This window comes from Cyclospora cayetanensis, unplaced genomic scaffold (genome assembly GCF_002999335.1).
Source record: "Cyclospora cayetanensis isolate NF1_C8 unplaced genomic scaffold, CcayRef3 CcayRef3_contig_182, whole genome shotgun sequence".
NCBI classification, from domain to species: Eukaryota; Apicomplexa; class Conoidasida; order Eucoccidiorida; family Eimeriidae; genus Cyclospora; species Cyclospora cayetanensis.
The window spans coordinates 17,381-42,837 of NW_020312128.1; the positions used below are offsets into that span (position 1 = coordinate 17,381).

The 25,457-nt window shown below is 46.7% G+C and overlaps 5 protein-coding genes across 5 annotated transcripts; all 5 read right to left on the bottom strand.

Moving 5' to 3' along the window:
- Positions 1-2,050: 2,050 nt before the first annotated feature.
- Positions 2,051-3,832, bottom strand: LOC34618886. Its single transcript, XM_022732202.1, has one exon. It carries the CDS (start codon positions 3,830-3,832, stop codon positions 2,051-2,053), a length of 1,782 nt encoding a protein of 593 aa, XP_022590627.1.
- Positions 3,833-8,532: 4,700 nt separating this feature from the next.
- On the bottom strand, positions 8,533-10,548 carry LOC113147304 (tankyrase-2-like). The gene is made up of 4 exons (XM_026337430.1): positions 10,543-10,548; positions 10,251-10,367; positions 9,808-10,009; positions 8,533-8,933 (listed from the first exon to the last, which is right to left on the bottom strand). Exons 1-4 carry the CDS (start codon positions 10,546-10,548, stop codon positions 8,533-8,535), a joined length of 726 nt encoding a protein of 241 aa, XP_026193215.1.
- Positions 10,549-12,351: 1,803 nt separating this feature from the next.
- LOC113147305 (serine-rich adhesin for platelets-like) lies at positions 12,352-14,671 on the bottom strand. The gene is made up of 4 exons (XM_026337431.1): positions 14,530-14,671; positions 14,146-14,411; positions 13,564-13,861; positions 12,352-13,412 (listed from the first exon to the last, which is right to left on the bottom strand). Exons 1-4 carry the CDS (start codon positions 14,669-14,671, stop codon positions 12,352-12,354), a joined length of 1,767 nt encoding a protein of 588 aa, XP_026193216.1.
- A 1,768-nt stretch (positions 14,672-16,439) lies between these two features.
- LOC113147306 lies at positions 16,440-19,663 on the bottom strand. Its single transcript, XM_026337432.1, is given in 9 exon segments — positions 16,440-16,562; positions 16,737-16,808; positions 17,204-17,347; positions 17,520-17,783; positions 18,031-18,147; positions 18,264-18,365; positions 18,458-18,629; positions 18,803-19,050; positions 19,199-19,663. Coding segments are annotated over 9 exon segments (1,707 nt in total).
- Positions 19,664-19,691: 28 nt separating this feature from the next.
- On the bottom strand, positions 19,692-25,431 carry LOC113147307. Its single transcript, XM_026337433.1, has 13 exons — positions 25,372-25,431; positions 25,145-25,227; positions 24,654-24,804; positions 24,306-24,474; positions 24,084-24,130; positions 23,606-23,957; positions 23,200-23,515; positions 22,693-23,079; positions 22,208-22,481; positions 21,803-21,958; positions 21,373-21,678; positions 20,025-20,122; positions 19,692-19,845 (listed from the first exon to the last, which is right to left on the bottom strand). Exons 1-13 carry the CDS (start codon positions 25,429-25,431, stop codon positions 19,692-19,694), a joined length of 2,553 nt encoding a protein of 850 aa, XP_026193218.1.
- Positions 25,432-25,457: the final 26 nt, after the last annotated feature.

Genomic DNA, 25,457 nt, shown 5'->3' on the forward strand with positions numbered 1-25,457 from the left:
TTTCATCTTCCACTACATATCGATTTATTAACAGGCTTGAGCTTTCTCAAGTTATTTTAAGCTTGCTACTGACTGAATCTTGGCGTACACCTACGATTCAGGGCTTGTATGAAACTCGACGCGCGGGAATCCCCGCAGGTTAAAGCGGCTTCCTCTTTGTGTAGAGAGTCACCATGAAAATGCTCCTCCCTCCAGTAACAGTGTCGCAAGAAGCACTTGCTTCTTGTCAGCTGGCGCTCACAAAGCGAAGTACATCTCCAATTTGCTGATGAAAGCCCTCAAACACTTTCCCATACATACGGGCGTCATATTTTTCTGGTCGAAATATCATCATCGACGGTCCCATGACCATTTTATTGGCCAAAGTCCAGTACCATTTTGCCAGCTGCAGAGCTACTGCGTTCACATCACCCTGCAGGCCGGTCTTTGTCTTCTCAACATGCGTTGCGCCACCGTCTGCTTCCATCGAAAGTCCGTTCTTCCCATGTCTCTGCCAACGAACATCAAGTAGTCAAAGTGCCAACTGACTCGACTAGAATAAGACGAGTGTTGCAAGGAGAGCTGACACTTCACCTTATCTTTAGGCAGCTGATGAGCGGAGAACAGCTGTATCCAATCATAGGGTGCTACCAACTACAGCGCTCAATCTTAGATCTGTGTATTAACTCCAGCCTCAGTACGCAGTCAGTAGAAAACTGCTGACAGTTGCTGAGGAGAAGTTTCGTTTTCTTTTGCCTGCTCAGAGCTTCGATCTGTGGAAACAGGCGCATTTAGGGTGCGCTCAGCTGCGCCCTGGAAGCATTTCGAGCATTAGGTACTAGCTGCACATAGCATCTGGCGCAGATGTGCATAAGATTGCGCCTTCTTGCATCAAGCAAGCGACACTCTGCAAGGAATAAAATATATTAACAGATCACCAGTAGGTCTAAATCTAGTTAAATAAAAGTGGTGTAGAAAATGTCAAAGTGTAGCGAGGCTTGCCACGGAGGAGTTGCGTAGAGTTACTATGTCTGTCAGGGGTTCAGTCAAGCTCTACAGCACCGTTTGCCTACCTAGGGCTCTGCGCTGTGTCTGATAGTGGCTCAAGCGGGGTGCTCAGGTGCACTGCCAGCAAGCGCGGCAGCTCTACGCCAGCTAACTCCTATCTTAGTGCCTCCCTCCACACACCCAGGCTCCAAGCGACAACCCGATCTTCAGAAGACGGCTACTGATGATATCGAGCGCTGTAATAAGCCATTTAACACTATGGGGTGCCATGGTCTTTGGTCCTGGCTAAGCGCGCGCGTGGGTGGATCTTGAACTTGATCACTTTTGTGTTCACCCTTCTTCGAAGCCCGTGCCAAGTTTATCTACAGAACGAATCAATCTTTCGTTGCGCTGTAAAGCTCGATAAAATGCTGAAAGACGGCTATGAGATTAATGCCGATTTGTACGCTTGCACGGCCACTGGGTCGGCTGCAGCACGCTTGTAAGTCAGACCCCACCACATATATGAAGAGCCTTCCTTAAGAGAAGCAGTCTTCTTCTTCGAGAAAGCAAACGCTTTTTGCAAAATAAGCACTTAAAGAATGCTGGGCCATAAAAAAATGTTCATATGCACTACAGGCTGGACCTCGGGTATAATGGCTTCCTCATTGGCCCAGGGGCATCCCTGGCACTTCAGCTACAACTATTTGGCCGACAAAATTCATTTGTTCATTCTCCAGCTCTTTCCGCAGTTTCGCTCAGTTTACTTGTTGAACTACGCTTTGATGGAAGGCAAGCACTTATAGCAAAGTCTGAAAGGCCACCCTTCCCGACAATCATTCTAGTTACAGAATATCCCAATTAGCAGATGATTAAGACGGCTCTGTATCTGTATTAACACTTTGGAGCCGAGACCCCTGATAGACTATGGGCGGACCAGACTTCTACCGGTTTAGCTACCATTGGGTTGAGCGTGCTTCCACCTGGGAATTAACTAGTTCGAGGGGCGACTGTAGTATTAGTACACTGCGTGTGCCACAAGTATAACAACGATGATACTTGTGAAAGCACGAAGCAATGCTTGTTAAAGCTCTCCTTGCTTTGCAGCTAGCAGGGACAAAAAGTCTTCCAGGAGTTCTACAACAGGAGGACCCTTATACAGGGCTTGCGTCTTCAAAGACCTTGACCCTGGTGGATAAACGGCGATTGCTGGTTTGTTTTTCTTCACGTCAAAAACAAGTATGTCATTCAGCAGCCCGTTGATTTGGCCGAAGATGATCTCACCCTTCACACCCGCTTGATTTGTAAAGTCCTTGGCTACCGTCTGCCATAACTTTAGGTAGTGTTGACAATCTAAGGACTCTGGTTCGTAATACAGAATACCTAATGGGGCTGTACGTGGTGAGTGCAAGAGGTCAAGAAGCTGCACATAATTGAGTTCCATAACAGGGCTACCCATATCAGAGTATTCATAGCGATTTGACCGGATGTGTAGCCTACGCTGGCCTCTTTCCCACTTTTCGAAAAAAGCCTTCATACTGTGGTAATTAAATGGCATTGACAACGAATACTCAGCAGATGGAACTGCTTCCCGCACACCGTGCGCTATCCTCTGGTGACCTGATAAGTTTGCATATTGATCTGATAAGATAGCACCACCCCATGTGTGGTTGAATATGACTTCAGAACGTGCCGCCGTTTTTAGCGAGCTGCTGGCTATGTGAAAAGCAATGCGGTCCTGATATCTTGGTTGGAATTCCATAAGCAACGATGCGATGTCTTGCAGGTTTTCAAATTGACTAGCGTAAACAGTAAAAAGCTTGCGAGTTCCTAATAACGCCTGGGGTGGACTTTCACCATAGAAGACCTTTCGGTTTTCTGCTTCAAGCAGCAGAGCCATTATTTCTGTTGGCTCCCACACTGCCCCCTGTGCACTCAGGAACTCCTCCTCTCCTACATCAAAGGGCAGTTGCTTCCTGTAGACACGTAGCTCTTCTGCTTCGGAGGAGTCTACATACTGGATGCTAAACAATGTAAGCCTAGATGGCAGCTGAGTCCTCATCCTTGAAAGCTGGTACACAAGCTCAGCTCGTGGGCTTCCATTGTGGACACAGGCGTGCACAACAGGGCCCACCGGAGATCCTATAGTAGATGCCTTGCTGGAAGCCGTGTGACCACCTGCTGTCTTTTGTAGTGTTGCGTCTTCAAGGCTAATGACCCAATGAGCGATTTCTATGGCCGTTATATCCGTACCGTTATATGGTACGCTATGCAGGATATCCAAGCTACCGTCGGCATAGAAGCACAGGTGGGGAGCGGATTCGATTCCCAGGAGGGAAGCTAGCCCCGGCTCCTTGACTATGTCGATCGTAGAAACAATAGTCAACCCTCCAAGATTCCGTATCATCGAATGTGCAATCTGAGCCTCACGAAGGGCCTCTTCGGAGAGGCGGCACCCTGCAGTTGTAAACACAACTAAACGCGGGCGTTTCGTGAGGGTGATTCTTTGTAGGTCATGGCTAGTAATCCGTTCAGCATCTAAGGCATCATATTGTAGACTTTTTTGCTTGGGGTTTGCATGTGCTTCATGTAGTTTTTTTTTTGTGAACTCCAGATCCACCCAAATATTGGCGAATTCCTCATTTTCTTGTTTTGGCAAGCGGCCATTCAGAGCATATGCTGAATTCACTTCTCGATCGGAATTTACGGGCTTTACTTCAAAGTCGAACCTTCCATGTGCGTCCAACTCGTCGACCAGAGTCTTGGGGGGATTTGCTACCCCTAATGCAAGCCCTTCACAAAGCCAAACGTGAGTGCCTTGAGGAAGAGTGGAGACCAAAGAGAAAAAAAGAATGGCTTTCCACATTTGTAGCTCACCGCTCTGCCGCAATATGGGCTTACGCGAACTATTGACTCGCTGTTTCGGCACGTGGAACGACTGTTCAACGCAGACTTCGAGGTCGCGTGTGCGCGTCCCACCCAATCTGAACTTTCAGATACGATCTTTAGTTTTCCATGCATTCCTCAGAATGGGAGCCAACGTTGCAAGCTCATGTGTGGATAAGTATTGTCAGGCTCCATTGAGGCATTAAAATCTTGGTGATTAAAGTTAGTGCCAGTTTTGACTCAATCTGCATGTTTTTTCCGCTTGCAGTAATATGGGGTTAAGTAGGATGGATAATCTTGGCGAGGGAGAGGCTGGAGAGTCCTCTTCATGGAAGTGCATGCAAATGGCTGTTGTGAAAGCAGAAGTGAGGGAGAAGAAAGTTAAATTAATTTTACCCTGAAATAAATCGCCAATGGACTCAACCATAAGCTCTCAATCAACCAGAATGGATATTACTGATTGCCGCAAACCTACCATTGATACTCAAGCTGTAGGACGGGGCGCTGGTATTTTGGGGGATAGTTCTGGCGGATTATATGAACTTGGGGCACTGCGTAACACGAAATTATGATTGAAGTCACCGTTGGTGTACTCTGAGCATGCTTGCAGTTTGGCTAAAGCGAAATAAGGTGTCAGCCGTATTCTACAGCTAAAGATTGAAGGTTCTTTGCAAGTATGGATCACGTTGAATTACTCAAAGTGCCGTAACTGAGTGGTATGCACAACAGGGAGCTGGAAGCGACAATCCCACCACAGGGCTGCATGCAAAGATGCACAGGGAACGCCTAAGCTAAGGATGACTTTTCCGAGGGAATGACTTGTTAACAATGTTGCAGCTGTGTAGAATATAGCCAAATGCAGGGAAAATAGTGGTTTTATTTCTAAGCAACAGCATGGGGCTATGCACCTCTCACAGAGGGTAAATTGCACTGAACTGAGGTGTAACAACGGTCGCGTGCTTTACTGATCGCAGCAGAGGTTTCTTATACCTTCCGAGGACCTGTTAAGATCGAAATCAAAAGATATGTACTAAATAGCAGGTGATTCGTGCTTCAGCAATAGAGTTACATTGCAATTCATCAAAATTGTAGACATGGCCTTACAAGCACTCTGCATCGGGCCCCCAAAGGGGGACTCACGTGCAAAACACAGGCAAACCTTGAAAACCTATAATTCCATCAAAGGTGTTTACACCTCCTGCCGTTAACACAAAGGGTCCCTGTCTTACAGGTAGGATTCATGCCAGGTGTGCAACTAATCCCCACGCTGTGCCATCCGAACACTTACGTTCTCCTTCACAACGCACAATATTGAATCTTAAAAAAACTTACTGTGTAGCAAGAAGAACATGAGACCAGCCATTCTACATTCCAGCTATGCCCGAAGCGCCTTAACCCTAATTGATACACTAACTGTATTTGCATGTTTTGCTTAGTAATGGCTCTCTGGTCTGGCTGCTCTCTTATTATGTATAAATTGGGATAGCTCCTTATCACTAGAATGCATGCTGCCACGCTCTGTCCTCAGTCATTGCGTGCGAAGGCTCGGGGTGCTCAGACGGCGCTGCTAGTGCAACCCCAGCTTCCCTTCCTCGCAAACGAAAACTGTCCGACGTGAGGGTAACGTGAAGGTAAACTTATTTTGTTATGGTTTTTGATCTAGCTTTTGAACCTAGAGGTCTATGTTTGGATGCCCTAGTATGAGAGTTACCGTGAGCAGCTATTTACAAACTCATTAAGTTTTGGGGCCTTAAGGATCAAGAAGGCCCATAGTGACTCCGCCAAGACACGGAAGGAGCTCCGGTCCCTTTACCTACTTAAGCCCACGAAAACAAACTACATGTTCTTGCTTCCAGTGATAACCTGCTGAGTGTAGAGCTGTTACTGATATGCATTCAATGAAGTCATCTTGATGCACGATGTGGTAGGGCAAGCACACGAGAGGGTGGGTCGAGTTTCCATGTCCTTCGTGGGTAGCATATAATTCCACTGTCCTAAGGCCTTAAGCGCGTCTCGCTCACTACGAATCTTTTGGTTTTAGTGTTTGAACTGCGGTATCGCAAGGGGACTGCATTGCCCATTCTAGAACCTAATGAGAAAAACCTAATTCTATTCTATATCGGCTAAACCCCTCTAGAAGAATGGGAAAAAAATATAGTTAAATGTTCGTCGTATTACTGGACATGAGAATCTTGAAATTTCAAGGTCACTGAAGGTTTTGTACCCAGTGGGCAGTCTGCCTTGCCACCAAGCGACCGGCTTGCAGGGGTTTTGCTCCTAACGACGCCCTAGGCATAATGGCTTTGATGCATTGCTCTCTGCAGTGTCTTGTACAGCTGTTGTTTATCCTCTAAGATTCTTTTTGCCGTGGTCCATGGTAATGCCCCGAGCTGAATATGTTAATGGCACATACAGTGTGGATTGTGCACCATTTATCATAGCGCATTGTCTTGTGTACTGCTGCTTTGAGTATTAATCCTTAGACTGCTTCTTGAAGTTAGTGCTGTGCCAGGCCCGGCTATTTCCAAACTCGTCTTAAGATGTCCTCTTGTAGTGGTAAAGATGACAAAAAGAGTATAGCGCGCCCGACTGCACAACTTGCAATGAAAACCCGTGGCGGTAGTGCATAGCTGACGGCGCACCGACGCCGTGGACTAGGGACAGTTGTCTAGCTCTACAACGAGCTGCTTCACTTATGGCTGGAAGATCACAGAACCCTTTTTTTCGGCTCAAAACATTTACTTCAGTCCTCTTCTGGTACAGCCCACATCCCATATTGTATCGCATAGTTAAGGAGTTGTGTGGTCGTCCTTGATGACACTTTGCTATAATTCGATGAAAAGGATTATGAAGATAGGGCATTTAGGTTGAGTGCTGTTAAGGAGTCCTACTAGCATGTTAAGATATATTCTTGGGGCCGGGGTAGGGGTGGAAATGCCTCAACGGCTGCAGCTTTAGGTCTAGTGTTCACCGGATCCGCGCATTGCTCGTGCTACCCGTCAGTCGTGATTGTTGCAGTGGAAACCAAAGTTCCTGGGCACTTCGTGAGCCAACAAAGCTGTATCACATCAACAAATTCTTTCGCAAAGAATGGAAGTTTGATGGCTTATATAGAAGGGCGGTAAACACCTTGCTTTGCGTATATGCACTAACCGTTTGTCACTGCACCCAGAGCTTGCCCAGAACCACCATCATATGTAAAGTGGGTGTCCTGAGTGCTAAAGACCACGAGAAGGGTGTTGATAAAGCTGTTCCATTAATGGGGACTGGATATACGACGCTTGCAAAAACTCAAAGCCAGCAGTGTCTCGAAAATGAGAAATAGTGAAGTCTAAAGCTTCTAATTTTTGCCTTTCATTTTTCATGGATCTCTGAACTATTGGATTATTGACAATCACTCATTGCCCATGTATTTTATTTATGTTGCTTTATGTACAGATAAGCAGCTTGAAATTATGCAAAAACTGCATGCCCATCGCAACGTGCATCTTCAATGGAGCTCATGCCCATTAAGCAGCGTACGTGACAGCAAGTGTTTCAAGAACAGATGGTAGCAGAGGGCGACATGATATTTTGGCCTTGTCACTGGTCGAATAACGCACACAAAGAGGGGCGAAACTCTTAGGTAATACTAGCGTCCCCAGAAAACTAATAAGTTGAAGTGCTTGATGCGGTAGGGAAGAAATCCTTCTAAAGAAACGAAGCTTATACAGGAAAAACGTTTCTTTTGTTTACAGAGCCGGGTGGAATGCAGTAGAAACGGCACATCTCTGAAAGCAGAGCAATATCGCGTTTAAATAAAAAGTGTGAATTGTGGTGGAGTTATAGAGCGTCAGGACCACAAAGTGGTCAAAGGAGACGCAATGGCTACGCGCCAAACGCGTGCCACGTAGTGAGCTTGATTTGAATGAAGACCCTTGAGGTAAACGGTGTTACGCACCGGAACCTGATGTGTATAGCCAAAGCACTTGCTGTCAATACGTTGCAGAGTGACTGAGAAAACTTGCAGGCTTTGCCAAGGACGCTAAATTATGCTAAAGAGCTCTTAGGGCTTTAAAGAATGGATATGCAAACCAGAAATTCGCAGGCTGGAAGGTCTACCTCTCAGAATTGCTATTCATTCTACAGTTTACCTAATAATGGGATAGACCATCCTACAGCAATGCAGGAAATGAAGATCTTTTGTCGGTACGCTTGTGTTACACTGGCAAGTACCCGACGAGGGTCTACCTGATTGGTATCCTCTCAGAAGCATATTCATTCATAATCAAGGATAACGAGCCTGAATGCTACTGTTTGGGGAAAGTTGGTTGATCGCATACTTAGCCATCAAACAAATTGTTTGTACAGCCGAGTATATGTCGAGTCTCTTTATGTTGATCTTGCCTAGAACCCTGCTCAGGAAACTTCGACTAAAAGGGTGATCTGCTCACAGAGCTTTAAGGGGAAGTTCCACTGAACTCAGCTGCGCAGCCGTATATATTGCATAAGTGGAGGACGGTGTTCCGGTGAATATGTCCATTCTTTGTTCTGACGGAGTAATACTTGTTCTGCTCAGTGCAAACAAGGCTTGCTATCTATTGAATAATAATGCAGGCCCACAGGGTTCAATTTTACGCCTGTCCCACTGAGGTGCCTGTGGGATCAGCACTTAAGGGGCTTTCTCCGTAGATCACGTAGTCATACACCCATTAACATGCTTTCGTCAAGCTTCGAGGCGGCGCTCTCTTGATCGCCATGCATTGGACCTTGTTGTGAATTGTAGGATTCATTAAATTCAATGACACACCCAACTCCTGAAGTACTGTGGGGGCTGCTGACGGCACAGGTACCTTCTTCGCTTGCTTCGTTTGGTTGCACGGCCTTTTCCGTGCTCACGCTGGTGGCTGTGTGCTGCTCCAAACGCTTTTGCATAGCCTCAAGATGCTTGCTATGCTGCTGAGTACTGAATCTGTTGGCATATACGCCTCTGTAGAGCAGAAACGAAGCGAGCCCAGGAGAGGCTGCATAGGCTGCAACGTGGTAGCAGGTCAGTCCCACCTGATTTTCACCGTTTGAATAGCACGCACATGACTCATGAACTGGTTGTATTAGAGCCACATAGGGAATACAACATTAGCTTTTCCTGCCACACTCTGGTATTAAGCCGTATCGTCGTCTGCGAAGTGTGGAGCCTGAATGCGGTGCTGGCCCTATGTGAAGAATGGGAACTGCATGCATATCGTACGTTGTTTTCTCGGTTCATCGTTGCTCCCTTGCTAAGAAGCAACGCTATGATCTATTGGCATATGCGCACATACATTTCCAGTCAGGAACTTCGATTTCAAAACTGCTACTACATAGGAACCAGTACAGTAAACAAAGAAGTTTCTGAAAGTCCCTGCATGCTGCTTTAAGCCGCTATAAAAATCTTATTTAGATGTGAGCCTGGACTGCAGGGAGGAGCACAAGCAGCTTTAGCTTACTTCCATATGCTTCGCATAAACTGCGAGAAACAACGGTGTTTCACCGGCCTGCAGAATACTTGACGCCACTAACCGTGCTGTGTACTCCAAAGGGCAATTCTGTGTTGAGCGACTCCAATGCCCGTTACTGTGCATCCAGCCCCTATCTAATCACTGAAGCCCCGTCTATCAATATAAACTACTTGGTAAGATGGATAATTTGCATACTGTGGAATGTCGTTTTTCAACACTTGCTTTAGAGGAGTGTAGTCTGTGGGCCTTTGTACTGTCACAGATGCTTAATGCCACCCTGACCATGCCATAGAAAGCTATGGACGGTGGGACCGCCGCTTAAAACATTGTTTCTTAGAGCTCTGCAAGCTCCATCGTGCTTGTCAACCCTCAGCTGTATGATGTGCACTGCACCTCCATACACGGCCCTCGTTCACCGCACAATAGAATAGTAAGAACCTGAGAGAGCCCTGAAAGGCTGCCTAGACTAACAACTGACTCACACAGTCGGGAACGTCAACGCTTGCTCCTCGTTCAATGAGAAGCTCGGTAATCTGCCGATGCCCATGAACAGAGGCTTCGTGTAGAGCTGTTGAGCCGCGAATATCCTGGTGGTTAGCGCTGGCTCCGTGATCCAACAGAAGGCGGGCAACCTCCTCGTGGCCACGACAAGCGGCATGCCACAGCGCGGTACGAAAATACTGCAAACAGGAAACACTACATTAACGCGTTTGCGGCTACAATCATTTGTGAGAAATAGGTTGTACCGATGCTACTGATGAGCTGGAGGATTCTGCGTAAGTCGTTCAGGGAAGAAGGATCAGTTCTGCAACAGTATTATTTGCTAATTTAATGCATACTCCCCAGCACAAACTTCTATTAATTGAAATACACTGTGACCTATTTAGACACTCCTGATACATCAAGAGTGGTATAACATACTGGGGGCTCTGCAAAATCAAGAGACGGGAGAAGTTTCATGAGCTCCTTGCAGTCACGGACCTTGCCATCGCGAGCTGCAGCAATCAATTTCCGCCCAGCTTCCTGAGCATCACATGACTACTGGACATGAAATGCAGGCATGCAACGCTTTTCGAGGCAAAATCGATTATTTTTAATGTTTAATTTTTCAGTGCATTAATTCCTGAAAGCATGCAACTCGCGTACAATGTATAATGGCTAATTGTTTTAGATAAGTACAGTGTCTGTGGAAGCTCTGAAGTTTCTAGCTTACAGTCATGATGACTACGCAGGAATAACATTACTGGAGTCAAAAAGCGTATATTGCATCCACTCTAAGGAACGCAATTCATAATTCATGTGGAGATTAGGTTCCAGCTAGCCAGCTGCGCAAGCTGGCATGGCAGCAACAGCGCTCGCCTGCTAGCCGAGAGTTTTCAGTGGGTGCACTGTTAGGCGTATATATATCAGCGACAAAGCTATCACTAACTCCCGGTGTATGGCGGTTCTTTATGCAAAATAGGGCACTTTCTTGGGGCTGGGGCCACGAAAGGAGGCGTACCTCTTAGTCCCCATGTAGCCTGGGTAACTACAAACCCAAAATTGAGCCATCCCACGTATCAGGCTATAAAATAGTATTAAAGGAATCGTTCGCTCGTCAGGGCTAATATGGAGTCTTTCTTTGCACAAACTTGTTAATTTGGGAACCCGTTGCTACTGTCCTTCCACCAGCAAAAACTTTGACCGCCGCTGCAGTGTTGTAGCACTATATAGATGGTAGATTAGTATCATTACTATGCACTGCCGTTATTCAAAACAGAAATTTGTGTGAGCTAAAGACGGGTGCTTGTATTTGTATGCTCTGCCCACTTTTGCGGGGCTTTCTTCGTGGTACAGCGGGATACACAACCCCGGAGGCTAAAAAGTCTCTGTAAAGAATTCGCAATAACATTTTTTCACTGCTTAATGCTAATTTATGTTTTACCTGTGACTTTGTGCCTACCACTATTGTACCGAGGGTTTGGGGACCGTTGGGGGGTATAAAAGTGGCCGCTGCTGTATGGCCAAGTGACCTTGCGAAAAGTATTGCACAAATCCGACACACGAGAATGACTGATGAAACTTTTGTCGCTTTCCTTTCATATATAGAGCACTAATAATCGCCTATTCTGGTCCAGCAAGGATTTCGCACCCAACGCACCTCCGCTAGAGAAATTAAAGTATCTAGAGCAGCTAGCGATCAAAGACTCAGGAGCTGAACAGTTCAAGTGATGTATAAAGAGATGGAGTGGTGCATGCGACTCATTCCTTAAGTGGTGCGACAGCCAATGAAATGCGTGGTTGTGGCTGAAGACCCCTCCATGGGATTACATATCACAATGCAGCGCATGTAAAAGCCTGAAAATGGAAGCGATAGCCTGGCACTAGCTGGCCTGTGCCCGCATGTGGCATGCCATCAGATAACTCTTTTTGCTCACATTTACAACATTTGGGTCTTGGTATAGTCTATATGGAGAGGGGTAGCTGAAGATACGTTCTTAGGAATCACAATAAAATTCTATAAATAAATTTTTGTAAGAATCCCAGCGTATACACAATGCTGAACTATCCTGACAAGCATCCTTGTCCATCACAAAGGGTAAATGCGCCGCATGACGACATGTGTGATCTGCATGGCACTTTCGGAGCGTACAAAAGTATGCACAGCACTTAAAAATGACGCATATTTGGATATAAAAAGTTGTGGACGAGCAACTGAATGGTGAAACTCACAGAATCAAAGAGTTTACGGTGCAGCAACCTTTGACGCAGATAGCTGGTCAAAAGTGACAAGAGCGCTTGCGGCAATGGTAAAAAATAAACGCCAACGTTTCGCCTAAAGATTCACCCTGTAAAGATGATTCTGTGAGGAACCGTGGCGGCACACCGCCTTGGGCGTGTGAAGTGCATGCTCCTGCTATTTGGCGCTAATGGAGCAGATAAGCTGTTTGATCCAGGACATCTTGACAAAAATAGCTCAAAAAAGCGATCTTACTTAAATGCTCCAGGCACAGAAAGAGAAGCGTCAGTAGCTTTGGCCACCTCACAGTGTGCTACGACTGTTTGTACCCCCATTAGGAATGCCTGATGAGCTACTAATGGAGCAACTCTCTGCACTTTCTGAGGAGTTGCTGTTTGAGTGGCGTATTCGATTCTGCTGGGTTTCCAGCTGAACAGAAGCCTGATCTACTGGAGAGCAGCTTGCTGATGACGATGAGCTACTGCAGTCATTTGATGAGTTGGTAGCAGAGAAGCTGCTTGTGGTGCCGCTGGACGATTGTCTGCTGGAATGATGCTGAGAAAAGCTTCCTTGTATGGGCGTGAGCCCATTGTTGAGCGTAGTCACCATGTTATGATTGCCACGACTGCGAATGTCTTCGCGTCTACTTTGACCTCTCGTGCCTTCGCTCGTCCGGCTGCTACTGCTGCTGCTACTCCCGCTGCTCTTGCTAGCACTAGTTCCGCTCATGCTCTCTCTAATAGCCCGGTTATTGCTCATGCTGACCTCTTCGCCGGATTCGCTCGTGCTTTCGGCCACACGCTCTCCAGATGTAAGGCGATCAAGCAGCGAGCAATTTTTTGCCATAGGCTTGGAGCCTGCAATCAACTTAGGGGGAGCACTGTAGGAACCACTACTAGACCGGCTCTCAAAAGACTGGGCATGCAAAGTTGACGGGTTTGAAGACTTCCTGATTGACGTCACTATCGTTTCTGAGGAGGTCTGGGATGCCGTTCTGCTGACATATTCTTCGCTAGAGTCTGTCTCGTCGCTGCTACTCGTTTCGGTATTGCTGGTTTCCTCTGTACTGCTTTTCTGACTGCTGGTTCCTTCTCGGTGGCTAGTATCGCTTCTGCTGGATGCGCTACTTTGCTGCAGTACTGCAAAGTCCTGTGACGAGTTCGCTGTACTTTTTCCATCACTGTTGTAGCTACTGGCTGCCTCTTCTGTGCCCCTACTCTGAAGAGACAGGTTGCTGGAAGCGGCTTGCATACTGCTACAGGCTTGCGCCAGTAGTTTTAGATTCGCAAGTGTTGTCCGCAGGAATGAGCCCTCAGCGAGCGACTCGATGATACATTCGATGCTTGACAAGGTGGGCCCACGTGCTGCGAACACAAATGCAAGGTAAGCTGTCGCTCCAAAGATCCCACACTGTACTTGGCAGAGCAAAGCTGTTGGTTTCTTCCATGGGCTCCAAAATATGGAGGCTAGTTCATTGCCTTTCCGCAGATACTGCGTACAAGCCTACAAGCCTACCAGTAATGCTTGTGGACCTCTCATATAGTTCGTATGACCCATTATCAGCTTCTTCTTCAACGATCTTCCAGATTATAGGGTGGCTCATGTCTAGTAACTCTTTTCTTCCCATCTTCCATGCCCTACAAGAGTGACAACATGCACTGCAACCCCATTCAAAATCTCCGGCAAGGATATTGCTAGGCACATCAGGCGGTTTGTGCAGCTTTCCGCATGCGAAAAGGGAGATTGTGACACACTTCGCCTGGTTTTCCTTTTGCGGTGATGACTGCGGGTAGCCTATGCTCAGTTTCGCTAACTTCTTCCGGGATTTCTAGAGACAAACACACAGGTAAGTCACATCGCAAGAAACAAAGCTCTGTGATTTAGAAGATGTGTTCTTTGCCAGTAAATCCAGCAGAGCACCGTTAGGATGAAGTAATAGTGTCACTTCACACAATTGTATAGGCTGTTCCAATGCCAAGCATTATTTGGACCGTTACTACAGGATTGCACTCTTACTAGAGCTTTTATCCCCGCAGCCGGACTATTCCGGATGCCACATGTGCCCTTGCCCTGGCGTCGCTCAGTACGTTTTCCCGCTTTCCGCTTCATGACTAAACGCTGGCGATCTTTTTCCTCCCTCTGAGCCTGTGTTATTGCATTGATAAACCTATCCAAATGTGTGGAGAATGCATTGGCGCTTTTTCGCCATTCACTTCCATTAGCAAGTAGAGTACTTGCCCGGCTTCCAGACCTTATCCGACTTTGCCATTCTGCAACAAGCTTTTGTGGAATATCTTTTGAGGGGGTACCAGCGGGATGTGGGTCAGATGCAACTATGCGAAGTGTGGAGCATGTCCCGATGTCTTGACATGCAGCCGGCTTCACCGGTGTCCGTTGAGGCGTCTGGTGTACCGTGCACACAGAATGCTCATGGCAGCTTAATTCTGTGTACCGTCATTGCTCAACGTTAGAATCTCTTGCCTTGTGCAGCTAGCTCCCTTAGGTATGAAACGGATAAAGCAGAATGACCTGCTTTAGTATATGCGGATACTTTCATCACCTTTTGGGTTGTGGCTTGTTCGCTTGTGTTAGTGTTGCCGTCGATCACCAGCTGTGTTGACATAGAAGCTCACAAATCCACTATGTGTTTCCATCCACTTTGTAAAAAACTGTGGAGCACTTTGACACCTTTGAGGCCACATGAGTCCTGTTGCAACTAACCTGAGCAAGCTCTGATTGATGCCTCTCCTTCAAGTGCTCTATTTCTCTCCCTCCATCTATCATCACCTGTAGTGCATCAGGAAACTGCAGTCAGATGTTCTCTCAGGTGTCTAGGGAGTTACTACTACTCTTTGGGGTATTGCAATTCATTTGCTTATCGATGTAGTGATGAGCTCGAATATCACCTGTGCTAGTCTTGAGGATGTAAGTTTTTCGATTTGATGCTATATACAAAGCACAGACGACCATAGGAACAAAGTCGCAGTCACACATGTGGCTCCTGAGAAGAGAAGACTGATCAACGGAGATTAATCTGGAATCACACATTTAACTTGGCTTGGGGTTACCCCTTTTTCGTACACGAGCATCCTCCGACATCTGTTGCCTTGCAACCGCAGCAAGTTCATCAGTACGCGATTCTTTGCCGAAGCTTTCGTTTGAAGGAAAACCGCAACGCACGATGCATTTGAGTATGCAGAACACAGCCAAAGAATCATTCGCCTCACATAAGAGTGTTTAGCGGCAGGCAGTTTCCATGCCGATGCTCAGCTACGCAGACATAGGTTCCTCACTGAAGCTTATCTTCTGTCTTCTGCTGTGCTTCGCGGCGTATGTATTCCGTCAGCAGAACATGATGAAGATTATGCAGCTGCTGCAGGTCTTCAAGCTCAGCTTTGTGAAAGCTAAGTAGTAACTGCAGGTAGGGCATTGCGAAGTGTATCAACTTTTTGTAACTACCACGAGCACGATAAGTTGCATTAGCGGTGAGCATATAAAGGCCCAATAACACTGCATGACACTGTTTAAAAATAGCTGAAGTTTTCTTTTGTGAAGACCATCTTGGGCATGCTTCTCATCAGTCGGTGAATCAGCAGTTGGCGCTTCTTAGATTAAGATTGGGGTTAAGATGGAATTGAACCTCTTTCTTAAATTCGGTTCTGTCAAAAAATTCCGGCTGATCGCCCTGTAGTTCTTCAAATATCTCAATCCTCGATAGCTACAGGCACATAAGTAATTGGCCACACACGAAGGACCTCTGTGCAAAACGGTGTTTCCATCACATGGTAGCTGGGCTTTTGTGTGCGTCTACCAGGCCTACTTTCCACTGAGTCTCTAGCAGCAGCCGTTGGTTTTGAAGTTCTTGTTCAATGCGTTCGGTGCAATGAGACAATATACGCTGTCGCCTGTCGTCAGTTGCGGCCTTCACCTGGAGCTTAGAGGCATCCTTTGGTCACCAAGCACACAACAGTGACCGTCGACGTCTCTATTTGGCTGCACTACCTCAAAGTATCGTTGGCACTTGGCTGGGGAGCAAACCTACCGCTTGCACGCAGGCTTAGGAAAGCTTTTTACAGTGTAGCCATTGGATCAATAGCTCTAAACGAGCTCAAGATGGCTACAGTGGTTTTGAAGCAGAGTCGAATCGAGATTTTAGCGAATGAAATCTATACGGTTACTTGCTTAGCCACAGAAAGTAGCGACACCATGTAGTGCTGTGGCAACAATTATCAAACTGCTGCTTCGACAGGGCTTCCACCTTATCGTAATATTGTATGTAGTTATGAATTAATTCGGCTTCCTAGACTATCTGCTTGTCTGAGAGTAAAAAGATTCGTCAAGATCGTACCTCTAAAAGGGTTATTTGCTTTTCTATAGGGTCAGCCTCCTTTTCAATCGTATTCAGTGCCTCTGAGAAATTCAACATATGAACCCAGAGACTCGGGGTTTTCAGATGTGGCTTTGAGCTTTCTGAAGAGGGTGGTGGCAAGAGTATCACTGGCTAGTGAGCTCTGCTGCTCTTAAAGTTTGTACCAATATCTTCACAGGCATTTTCCTAAAAACGCAATGACATTCGCAGCCATGCGATACTTCAGGATGGTGTATGCTCTGCTAGCAAGTTGTGCGTAACGGTACGTACATGCATATTAGCAATCCAAACCAGTCTCAGTTAAAGCTGAGTAGCTTACTGCCTGTTTCCTGAGGGCCAATAACTTATCTCTCAAGGGATGCGTATTCAATGATCTCTCTTTTTCAGCTTCCTGCAATAAAAGACATCGCGCGACTTGATTGCGCCGTATGTTTTCATGTGCATCAAAAAAACACGCTCCAGAGAATCAGCCACTCTGTGCACAAGTTAGTAGTTACGCAGGTTCACAACGATGTGCAGCCTCGTGGTGGGCTTTAAAGATACATTTATCTTGTATTGAATTGCCGAGAGTTCTTCTGCCTGCTTTTGCTTGAGCTCATGAATGCGATCACTGTTGGTCTCCTCTGTAGACTCGTAGTACTCCCTAGCGTGCCACCTGCAGGTTATCGTGAGTTACAGGCGCTCCTACTGCACATTTCATGCTGGAGGTGGTACCTTACGTGTCTAAAAGTTGTTGAGAAAACAAGAAATCCATTTCCACCAGCGCTCGTGCACACATTTCTTAACTTGGTAAGTTAAAAAGGCCCACCGAGGTTCCCTGCTACTTGTTGCACCAAGAAACAGTTTCATCACTGCTCGTTGATGTAAAGTAGCAGCCATCCATTCGGCTTCCCATTCTTGTGGAAAGCTGCCACGGAACGTTTCATCTGCCTAAAGGAAGGAACAAAATCAACACAGCAGGTTTTGCTCTGGTGACTTTCAGGCCGCGATTTTTTCTAATGCTCATACGCACTTGACGACATTTGCATACCAGCTGTAACTTCTCTCGGCGCGTGGAAGTTTGGAGCAAAGAGTCTTCAAGCTGCTTCGACCAGGTATTTACAAGTGCATGGACAAATTCTGCCCATTGCGCAATACTGCTCTCTAGAAGAGCTTGACGTTCATGGATTGGCACTAAGGGTGGAGCAATTACTGGTGAGAGTCTGGCCAGCATGTAGCAGAATGCATTTTCCTGTTCCTTTGACCTCTTAGCTGTTAAGTTATCGGCGAAATCAATTGTCGAAACCTCATCGGACCATTTTTGACGCAGCTTATTAAGTAGCACGAAAAATTGCTGATCACTTATTTGGCAAGTCAGCAGGTGCATCTCGGAATGCTGCCGGTTTACGGCATTGCGTTTTGCGATGTACTGCGACAAAGACAACCAACGCATTCAAAGCCTACTTATCAGCAAAGCTGAGTTGACAACATGCACAGGGCCACTTTGGTGCGTGGTGAAACGTTGCCTGCGTCTGTGTGAACGGCTCAGGACTGCACTGGCAGTGTCAGCCGCATCCAGGTTCATATTCCGAACGCACCTGCCGTTCTGTCCACAAGACGCATTGCTTCCGTGCCTGTTGCTCGACGCTGATACGATTCAGTAGCAGTTGCTTCCTGTGTTCACATCGTTTTGCGTGCTCGGCCTCCCTGAACTTGCTTTGTTCGAGCATCAGTGCATCCATATCCTGTACCTGCCTTGAAGATTCAGCCTATGCAGCACAATCCATACTAGAGTGTGCTACTATGCTCAAGCCATTTTAGCGGCTTAACAGACTTTCTATTGGAATGGCACGTGCAATCAACCTACATTCAATGATTCGATGGCGTTTGCTAGCTCTGCTTCCGTCCAAAGCCATGATGGTTCTGCCTTTGCCTGAAACAATCCAAATTCGAAAGTATGTGGCAGAAGCTAAAACAAAAAGCTTTCACATTATGATGCCACCGGATTCTTAAGGAAATTTGTTGTGCCTTGTAATGCCGCTGCTTTAATCAAGCTCTTACATATGCTATTTGAGACACAAGGCGATCACGCTCATCCTCAATAAATTGGTGCCTTATTCGTTCAATAAACAAGTTGTCGTGAGCAGCATTTATTCCAGTTGCGACCTCTAGGTTTTGTACAGAAATTTTGGTGCTAAAGGAGCCTTGCCACTCCTCGTACTCATTCAGAACCCTGCAATCAGCAGGATTTGCATGCACAAAGTTGGCCTGTGGGGCGTCTTTTCTCTAATCGAGGAGGCTGCGCTACTATTGACTCACGTATGCAGGCGTGGAGCAAGCATACAATCATTTTGCTGGAACGTGTTGCATGGTTCATATTAATCTCATGCCGGTGTTTCGACTTACTGTTGCTGCTGCGCTCTCAAAAAATCGATAATTCGAGTAAACTCCTCTTCCTCCAGCTCGGCGGACCGTAGGAGAGACGTACGACAATTCCTGACCTCTTCGATCGCTTTGATGTATGCTTCATCATGGGCTAAAGTTAATGCATGAGCGAGTGTCCCATATGTAGCTCGAGTGTTTCTATTGAGCACGTCGAGGCACTGCTGTAGCTCGATTGCAACTGTAACCGGATCTGACGTTTCCAGAAGAATCTGGTCAAAATGATGAGGGCAGCGAACTTCAATACCGTTTCATCACTGCCGTGATTGTTTAAAACATGAGGGTGCTCCACAGCAATTTCCCTTTAGGTGAAATAACAAACGGATAACTGCGAAGAGGACCAAGCGTCCTGCAGCTCACCTTCAACTTCGCTAGGTAATCTTCAATCTCAATCATTATCCGAGCACGGAAGCGTCTTAAGTGCTACAGACGGATGTTACACATGTTCAACTGGTTTCCAAAATGGTGTCACAATACATATGCAGCTAGACCCTAGTAAGCAGTAGAGTCTAAGAGGGCAATCCAGCATGCACATCAAAAGCTTACCTGGTGCCTAGTCTTTTCCAGCTTGGTTTGAGCATTTAAAAGGCAAGTGAGCTCGCTGGAGACTATTTTCAGCTTTAGGTCGTAGCTCAGGACAGCGCTGTTGTGTTCCGCCTGTGCGATTGCTTTTGCTATGCTAAACCGTTTTCCAGTCAGTTGCAGGCACAGGGCGCAACTCTTGTTTAATGTGGCTTTAAGGTCAGCTTGTGCAGTTTGTTGCTCGAGGGTAACTCTCTTTAGTTGCTGCAATTGGGACAGACGCGTCAGATGTGGCACTACCATGCGATCTAACGACTGGCATGTACTTTACCTAAGGGCATTTACAATCGGCACCAGGACTCACTGGATCAGTTTCAGCTTGACATTCTTCAGATAGCTCATCAGCTGAATCACTCGCTAGATACGAACGACTCAGGCAGTCGTTCCTTGCTCGTTCTACCATAAGCCGTCGTTCCAGCTCGTATCTGCAGGCTCAACATGAGGAGGGCCTTGTAAGGATTCCTCGGGATCCCAAACAAAACAGAGCAGCTATTCGTCTATATTCTAATTGGTGTGGTAGCTTGCAGGCAGCCACTTATGAACAGCCATATACGAATAATAACCATGAGGAGTCTCAGCGCTACAATGTGTCTGCATGCTTTACCTGTAAGCTAGCTGCTCTTGATTTATTTGGGCAAGGGCAGAATGGTAGGCTGTTTGGTTAGCCGCTTGGGCAGCTTCGCATTGGAAGTAAATACTCTGCTCTACATTTGCAAGATCCTGAATGTAGTAATAATCAATACGGCGGCTACTGCATACTAGGATTCCTTTACAGTCGAAGTATGCTTCGGTGTGGTACCCATGGGCACCTTTTCAACCAGACGACATCAGTCCTCACTTGTTTGCCTTCTTCTACGGACTTTCGGCACTGGGCCACCAGGTCCTCAACAGAATGCTTAATCACAGTCGTTCGCTGACGTAACATCGCTTCTACTTCTTGTTCGGCTGCTTTCTCTTTTTCCGCGAATTCCTGATAATATCAAGTAGAGGCTAGAAGGACAGCTTCTCAACAAAACGATCAGAAAGGTGTCTTAGAGTCAATCAGGCTGCTTTTATTTACTAGAAAGCTGTAAAAGGCAGCTTTGAGATGGAAAAATCCCGGACTAGCAACGGGAGCCACCCAGTCACCAGCAGGCCACACCATCACATCTAACCTTATACATGCTTTCAGCAGTATCCACGAACTGTTTCTGGATTATTGGAAGCGTGGTGATATTTCTCATAGACAAGGCTTTTTCGTAGCTTTTCCTTGTATTACAAAAAAGAGTAAATATTCCTTCTTGGAGCGTTGCCAGGCCATTGCTTATTTGTCCAAACTGCTGTAGCAGCAGTGAGTCCATTTCTTTTTGCTTGGGAAATCACAAACAGTTTCACAGTGCTTCATACTTGTACAAGTGCCCTTTGTACTTTGCTCGTTGGTTGAAAATCAAGATTTGATGAATGCTGGTAACGATACTGTATGTTTTGGAGGACATTCAACCCTTGGTTTTGAGTTACGGGCTTTGTCTATCTGGTCTGAAGGTTGCACAAGGACCAAGCAAGAATCGCCGAACCTCGTGGGCAGCGATTGCGTTGCTTTTATCCACAAGCGTTCCCAGCGCATTCTCAATAAAGCGTCTTCTCTCACAGAGCTCGCTGCGTGTCGAGGCCAAAGTCGCCTAACCGCAAGAAAGAGCAGGGCCACAACCACTTGGTTATTGCACGAAATGCGTTACACGTAGAGCACTATTAATGCAAGCTCGCTCACTTCTGGTTTTAGCCCATCGGTAGCAGAAATGCAAATACTGGCTGCCTGAGAACAGTCTCATGACGTGAAAAACGTATACTAGTGATCCAGGTAGGACGTGTAAAAAGCCAGCACCCCGAGCCCCATTAACCATTAAATTTAAATTTTCGTTGGGATGAAGGTATAGAGAAATCCGTATAAACAGGCTAAACAAACAAAGATTTACCTTGAGCGTTTCTTGAAGACTATTCTCGTATGCTGGCAGATCACCAGGTGTATGGTACAGTACTCCAGTAAGCTGGACCTCCAACTTTCCCGGCACCTGTTTTGCCGCTTCCACTGCTTTTAGGTGATGCAGTGCTTGTGTTGTTGCAGCACTCTGCTCTACTCCGAGCGCAGCTGCAAATGATTCTGCAGTGACATCAGCAATTTCATGAAATCTTGGGGACGTATCATGAGCGTTTGGCTCAGCTGAACGAGATCCTAAATGTACGTTGAGCGTCAAGGAGGTGAGGCCGTCGTTTCGCTGTATCTAGAAAACGCTCAGAGCACAAGCACACTATCGAACTGTACATGTACAAGCCAATGGGTAAATCACAACGAATAGGAGAAACAACTGTATTAACATAGCTAGTCCTACAAGGTACAATTGGGACCTGCGTCAATGGCTTCATACGCTCCATTTCGGCCTCCTTCATAGCCTCGCATGCCCTCCGTACAGCTTCTTCGAGCGTTCCCTTGCGGAGCAGCATTGCGTTTTTCAGAGAAACCAACTTTTCGCTTAGCTCCGCATTTTCGACTTCAGCCATTTCCTATTCGGCCACGCCAACAAGCCGAAGACCTGATGTTTGACTAGTTGGCCAGCAATTCGGCCACGTCATTTGAATTCGTGTGCGGACCACAATCACAGTGAGTAGCTCTTCTTTTCACTGTAGATGCAGCTCTAAGCCAAGAGGTCACCAATAGCATGTCGTGAAGCAAATGAACTCCTGAAGATAGGCGATGCTGATGGCAGTCTCTAGGGGGCAATAGTTCAATTGTGTACGACGTAGTAGCAGTACCTTCTTTTCCGATGCCTCAGTCAGAACTGGAAGCAATGCAGACTTTAAAGGCCCACCCATATCAAGTTCCAGCTCAATCAATGTATCCTGGTGCGCTCCCAGGAGTTGTAGTTTGCTGCCTAGAGTACCCATTGTTTCAAGCAGTTTGCAATATACTGCTTGGAAGGCACGGGGGTCCAAATCGGGAAAAGTGATTGTGCTCTCGCCTTCTGCGTGCTTTTTGCTTTTGCACCAAAGTATGGCTTCATGTAAGCTTTTCGGATGAATCTGTTGTCTGAAGAAGTAAAACCAAGGCCACCAGAACTCCGTGGTCTTGTTATTTTGCAGACAGATCGCAAGCCCTCATTTCCGGCCTATATCTCTGTCTGGGTGGTATAAGTTGTCTTGCACTGCCAGTAGTACAAATTACATTGATTCACCATGACTTCTAAAGCGTCATCTGTCTCTAAATGGAGCCTTTCGTAAATGGTGTAGACTAAACTTACAGGCTTTCTTTGGAATGGTCTCCATGTTCAATTTCTTGAGGATTAGCAAACGTCCAGTACTTTAAGCGCACTTGGTATTGAGCCAGTAATATTGCAAGTACAAGTACCAGCAGAATTAGAAAAGTAACATAGATGGTGTTCCAGTCTGGAGGTCCATATAGAACTGCTGCAGGGAGCTTCAGCGGCAGTGTCGCAATTGATTCGTGTGTTGCTGTGTGCGGCAGGTTGACAGTCATAGGGCCACACTGCGTCACTTGCTCTACGACATTAATAATGGTGATACGGTTAGTGCCACGGTTTGTTGCAAACACAGAAACTCCTGGAGCTGTGAATGTATAGCCAAAGAGCAAGAACGGAGCCCCCGATTCCATTTCTATTTGAAGTTTCCTGAATTCACGCCCACATCGTTGTGCTTCAAATTCTCTTAGCTCAATGAATGTGTCATTTACAAATCTAAGTTCCATGCTATGGGCCACAATTGCCCATTGGATAAGAGAAACCACCTACTTGAACTCGCCATCGTCGAAGATGGGGTTTGTGTTCAGTAGAGAATCGTTGATGTGCACGGGGTACACTGGCTCGCTTCCAGGACTCAGTTGCCACAGGATAGATGAACCCACCAAAGTGCATAGCAGAGGACTTTCGATAAACGGCACTTGATTTGTAGCTTGAACAAATTTAGCTACATTTTGCGCTGGCCGTCTCAGTTTTGATGTGTCCATACTGATCACCGTGGATCTTTCAGCTACACTTAAGGACAATCGTTCACTCATAGCCTCCAGGAGCTCCTCGGGTACTCCGAAGTAGCCACGTGTGGTGCCATCTGGGGTACAACGCAAACACAGCAGTGGAGCGCTTATGGAGGCTTGTGCGTCACTGTTGCTGAGGGTCGTTGAGGCCTGTGTCAGGTTACCTTGAGCAGCTGCAAGGAAGATGACCGGGCACGAATCTTCATCGCACGATGGAGGGCCAAAAAGCACGGCAGAGCGCCCCTTTAGAGCCCCTATGCTGAAGCTTGTCCGAATGCTGCCGTTGCCACTTTTGACAAGTAGTGCCTTTCCGTCAGTAGAAAAAGTTTGCTGTTGCTCTCGGCAATTCTCGTCACACACATCAGTGACAGCAGGAAGAAAATTGCATGAGCACAGGCCGCTTTTTGGAATGTACGACCCACCCTTGGGCCCACAGAAATTTTGACAGAACTGGTTCGTGCTTTGGCACTGCCCAGTATGGGTACGTATAGCGCCTCCGCCACATTCGGGATATTCCTGAACACCATAGTAAAACAGCAAGAGCATTGAAGCAATATAAGGAAAGAAGGGTAAATAATATGAAGCCGGATAGAAAAAGTTCCTCCACAGCTACAGGCGTACCCAAATCTTATTCAGTCTTACCTTTGGAAGACACGGCTCCTCGCTGTCTTCGTGCGAAAAGTCGGTGCCTTCAGAATATGGATGACAGTGTGAGCACTCAAAATTGAAGGTATAGATGTACTGCAATGCAATAGGCCCTAAAGGGTCTGTGATTCTAGACTGAATCGCGCTACTGAATACAGGAGACATGCTCTATTCGCAGCTACTCGAAAGAGTTGCAACAGTTTACTGAGTTTCATGTACCTGAGATGATATGTTCATAGCCGTTCTTACAGATACACGCTCCCGTGCTTGGCTGGTAAACTCTGTTTGCTCCCAAGCATTTGCATTCAAAGTCTCCGACTTCCGTAAACGAGCTGCCACCGCATGCTGTACAGCTACCCTGCCCCATTTTGTCAGTATAAGATCCTACCTGTGGAAGCCACAGCATAGCACTCCTTGCTTTAAGAGTTGTCCATTTAGCAGCAAACCACACTCGCAAATATATATTGGGGCGTAAGTTCATTGACCTTTCTACTGCAGCGTTCTGGCGCTAGGGCCCGTTGATAAGCACCGGAGTAGTTGCAGGGCAAAATCTGTGTGTACTTATACAGGGCATTTCAAGCAATTTTCAATGGCTTCTTTTCCAGAATCTGGATTATATGTCCCGGCGGGGCACGGAACCATGGTAGCTGAACCTTCTGGGCAGTAGTAACCAGGTGCGCAAGGTATCCCGCCGTCATCTTCTAAGGTCTTTGGATACCTAAGTAATGCATGCACTCCCCACTGAATGAGCAAGATTGCTGCTGATGCCTGAGCATAATTTTGCTGAAGTCAATCATGCAACATCTAAGCAAGCTGCTCGTCTTGCATGAGACGCATACAGAGAGTCTAAAGTGACGAGAGTTGATATACTGCAGAAGAAGCTTTGCTTTCAGTGTACAGTTAATGCTGCCCTATTTCCACATAATATCGGGGTCTAGAAGATCGAAGCTAAATGCCGTGTTGATGATTTTGCAGTTGAGTTGGTTTAGCACCTTAGTCAAAGGCGACAGGAAAAAGCATGAAAGAAACCTACCTACAGGCCCACTATGTTGGCTCACCTGGTCTGGCAGCCTACTTTGCAGATGTAGCCAGGCTGACACGGCGTACAGTCCCGGCTGCCATCGGTGTCGCTGTAGGTGCCCTATACCGCAATCATAGAATGCCCTCAAACTGTATATAAAGCCAGAAACTCCGAACCTCATTGACAGATGGTGCTAGCACAACCATACGTGCAGCACTGTGCAAACTGGTCGTTCTCAAGTGTAACTTCTTGCATGAATCTGACCTCTTCACAGGCTACGCAGGCGGTGCTGGCAGAGCTACGTAAGATATCATAGGGATTCATTCGGCTTCCTGCTGGGCACGCGTAGG

Excerpts from the sequence above, each read along its gene's own strand:
- LOC113147307 (XM_026337433.1), bottom strand. The coding sequence starts at position 25,431 with ATGAATCCCTATGATATCTTACGTAGCTCTGCCAGCACCGCCTGCGTA. Across the intron at positions 23,080-23,199 it reads TTCGACGATGGCGAGTTCAA|GAAACTTCAAATAGAAATGG; the intron begins GTAGGTGGTTTC and ends GCGTGAATTCAG. Across the intron at positions 21,679-21,802 it reads GTATGAAGCCATTGACGCAG|ATACAGCGAAACGACGGCCT; the intron begins GTCCCAATTGTA and ends AGCGTTTTCTAG.
- LOC34618886 (XM_022732202.1), bottom strand. The coding sequence starts at position 3,832 with ATGTGGAAAGCCATTCTTTTTTTCTCTTTGGTCTCCACTCTTCCTCAA.
- LOC113147305 (XM_026337431.1), bottom strand. The coding sequence starts at position 14,671 with ATGTCAACACAGCTGGTGATCGACGGCAACACTAACACAAGCGAACAA. Across the intron at positions 13,862-14,145 it reads GTTTAGTCATGAAGCGGAAA|TTAGCGAAACTGAGCATAGG; the intron begins GCGGGAAAACGT and ends TCCCGGAAGAAG. Across the intron at positions 13,413-13,563 it reads GAGGTCCACAAGCATTACTG|CACGTGGGCCCACCTTGTCA; the intron begins GTAGGCTTGTAG and ends TTGTGTTCGCAG.
- LOC113147304 (XM_026337430.1), bottom strand. Across the intron at positions 10,010-10,250 it reads TTGATTTTGCAGAGCCCCCA|TATTTTCGTACCGCGCTGTG; the intron begins GTATGTTATACC and ends TCCTGTTTGCAG. Across the intron at positions 8,934-9,807 it reads TGACGTTCCCGACTGTGTGA|TTCATGAGTCATGTGCGTGC; the intron begins GTCAGTTGTTAG and ends TAATACAACCAG.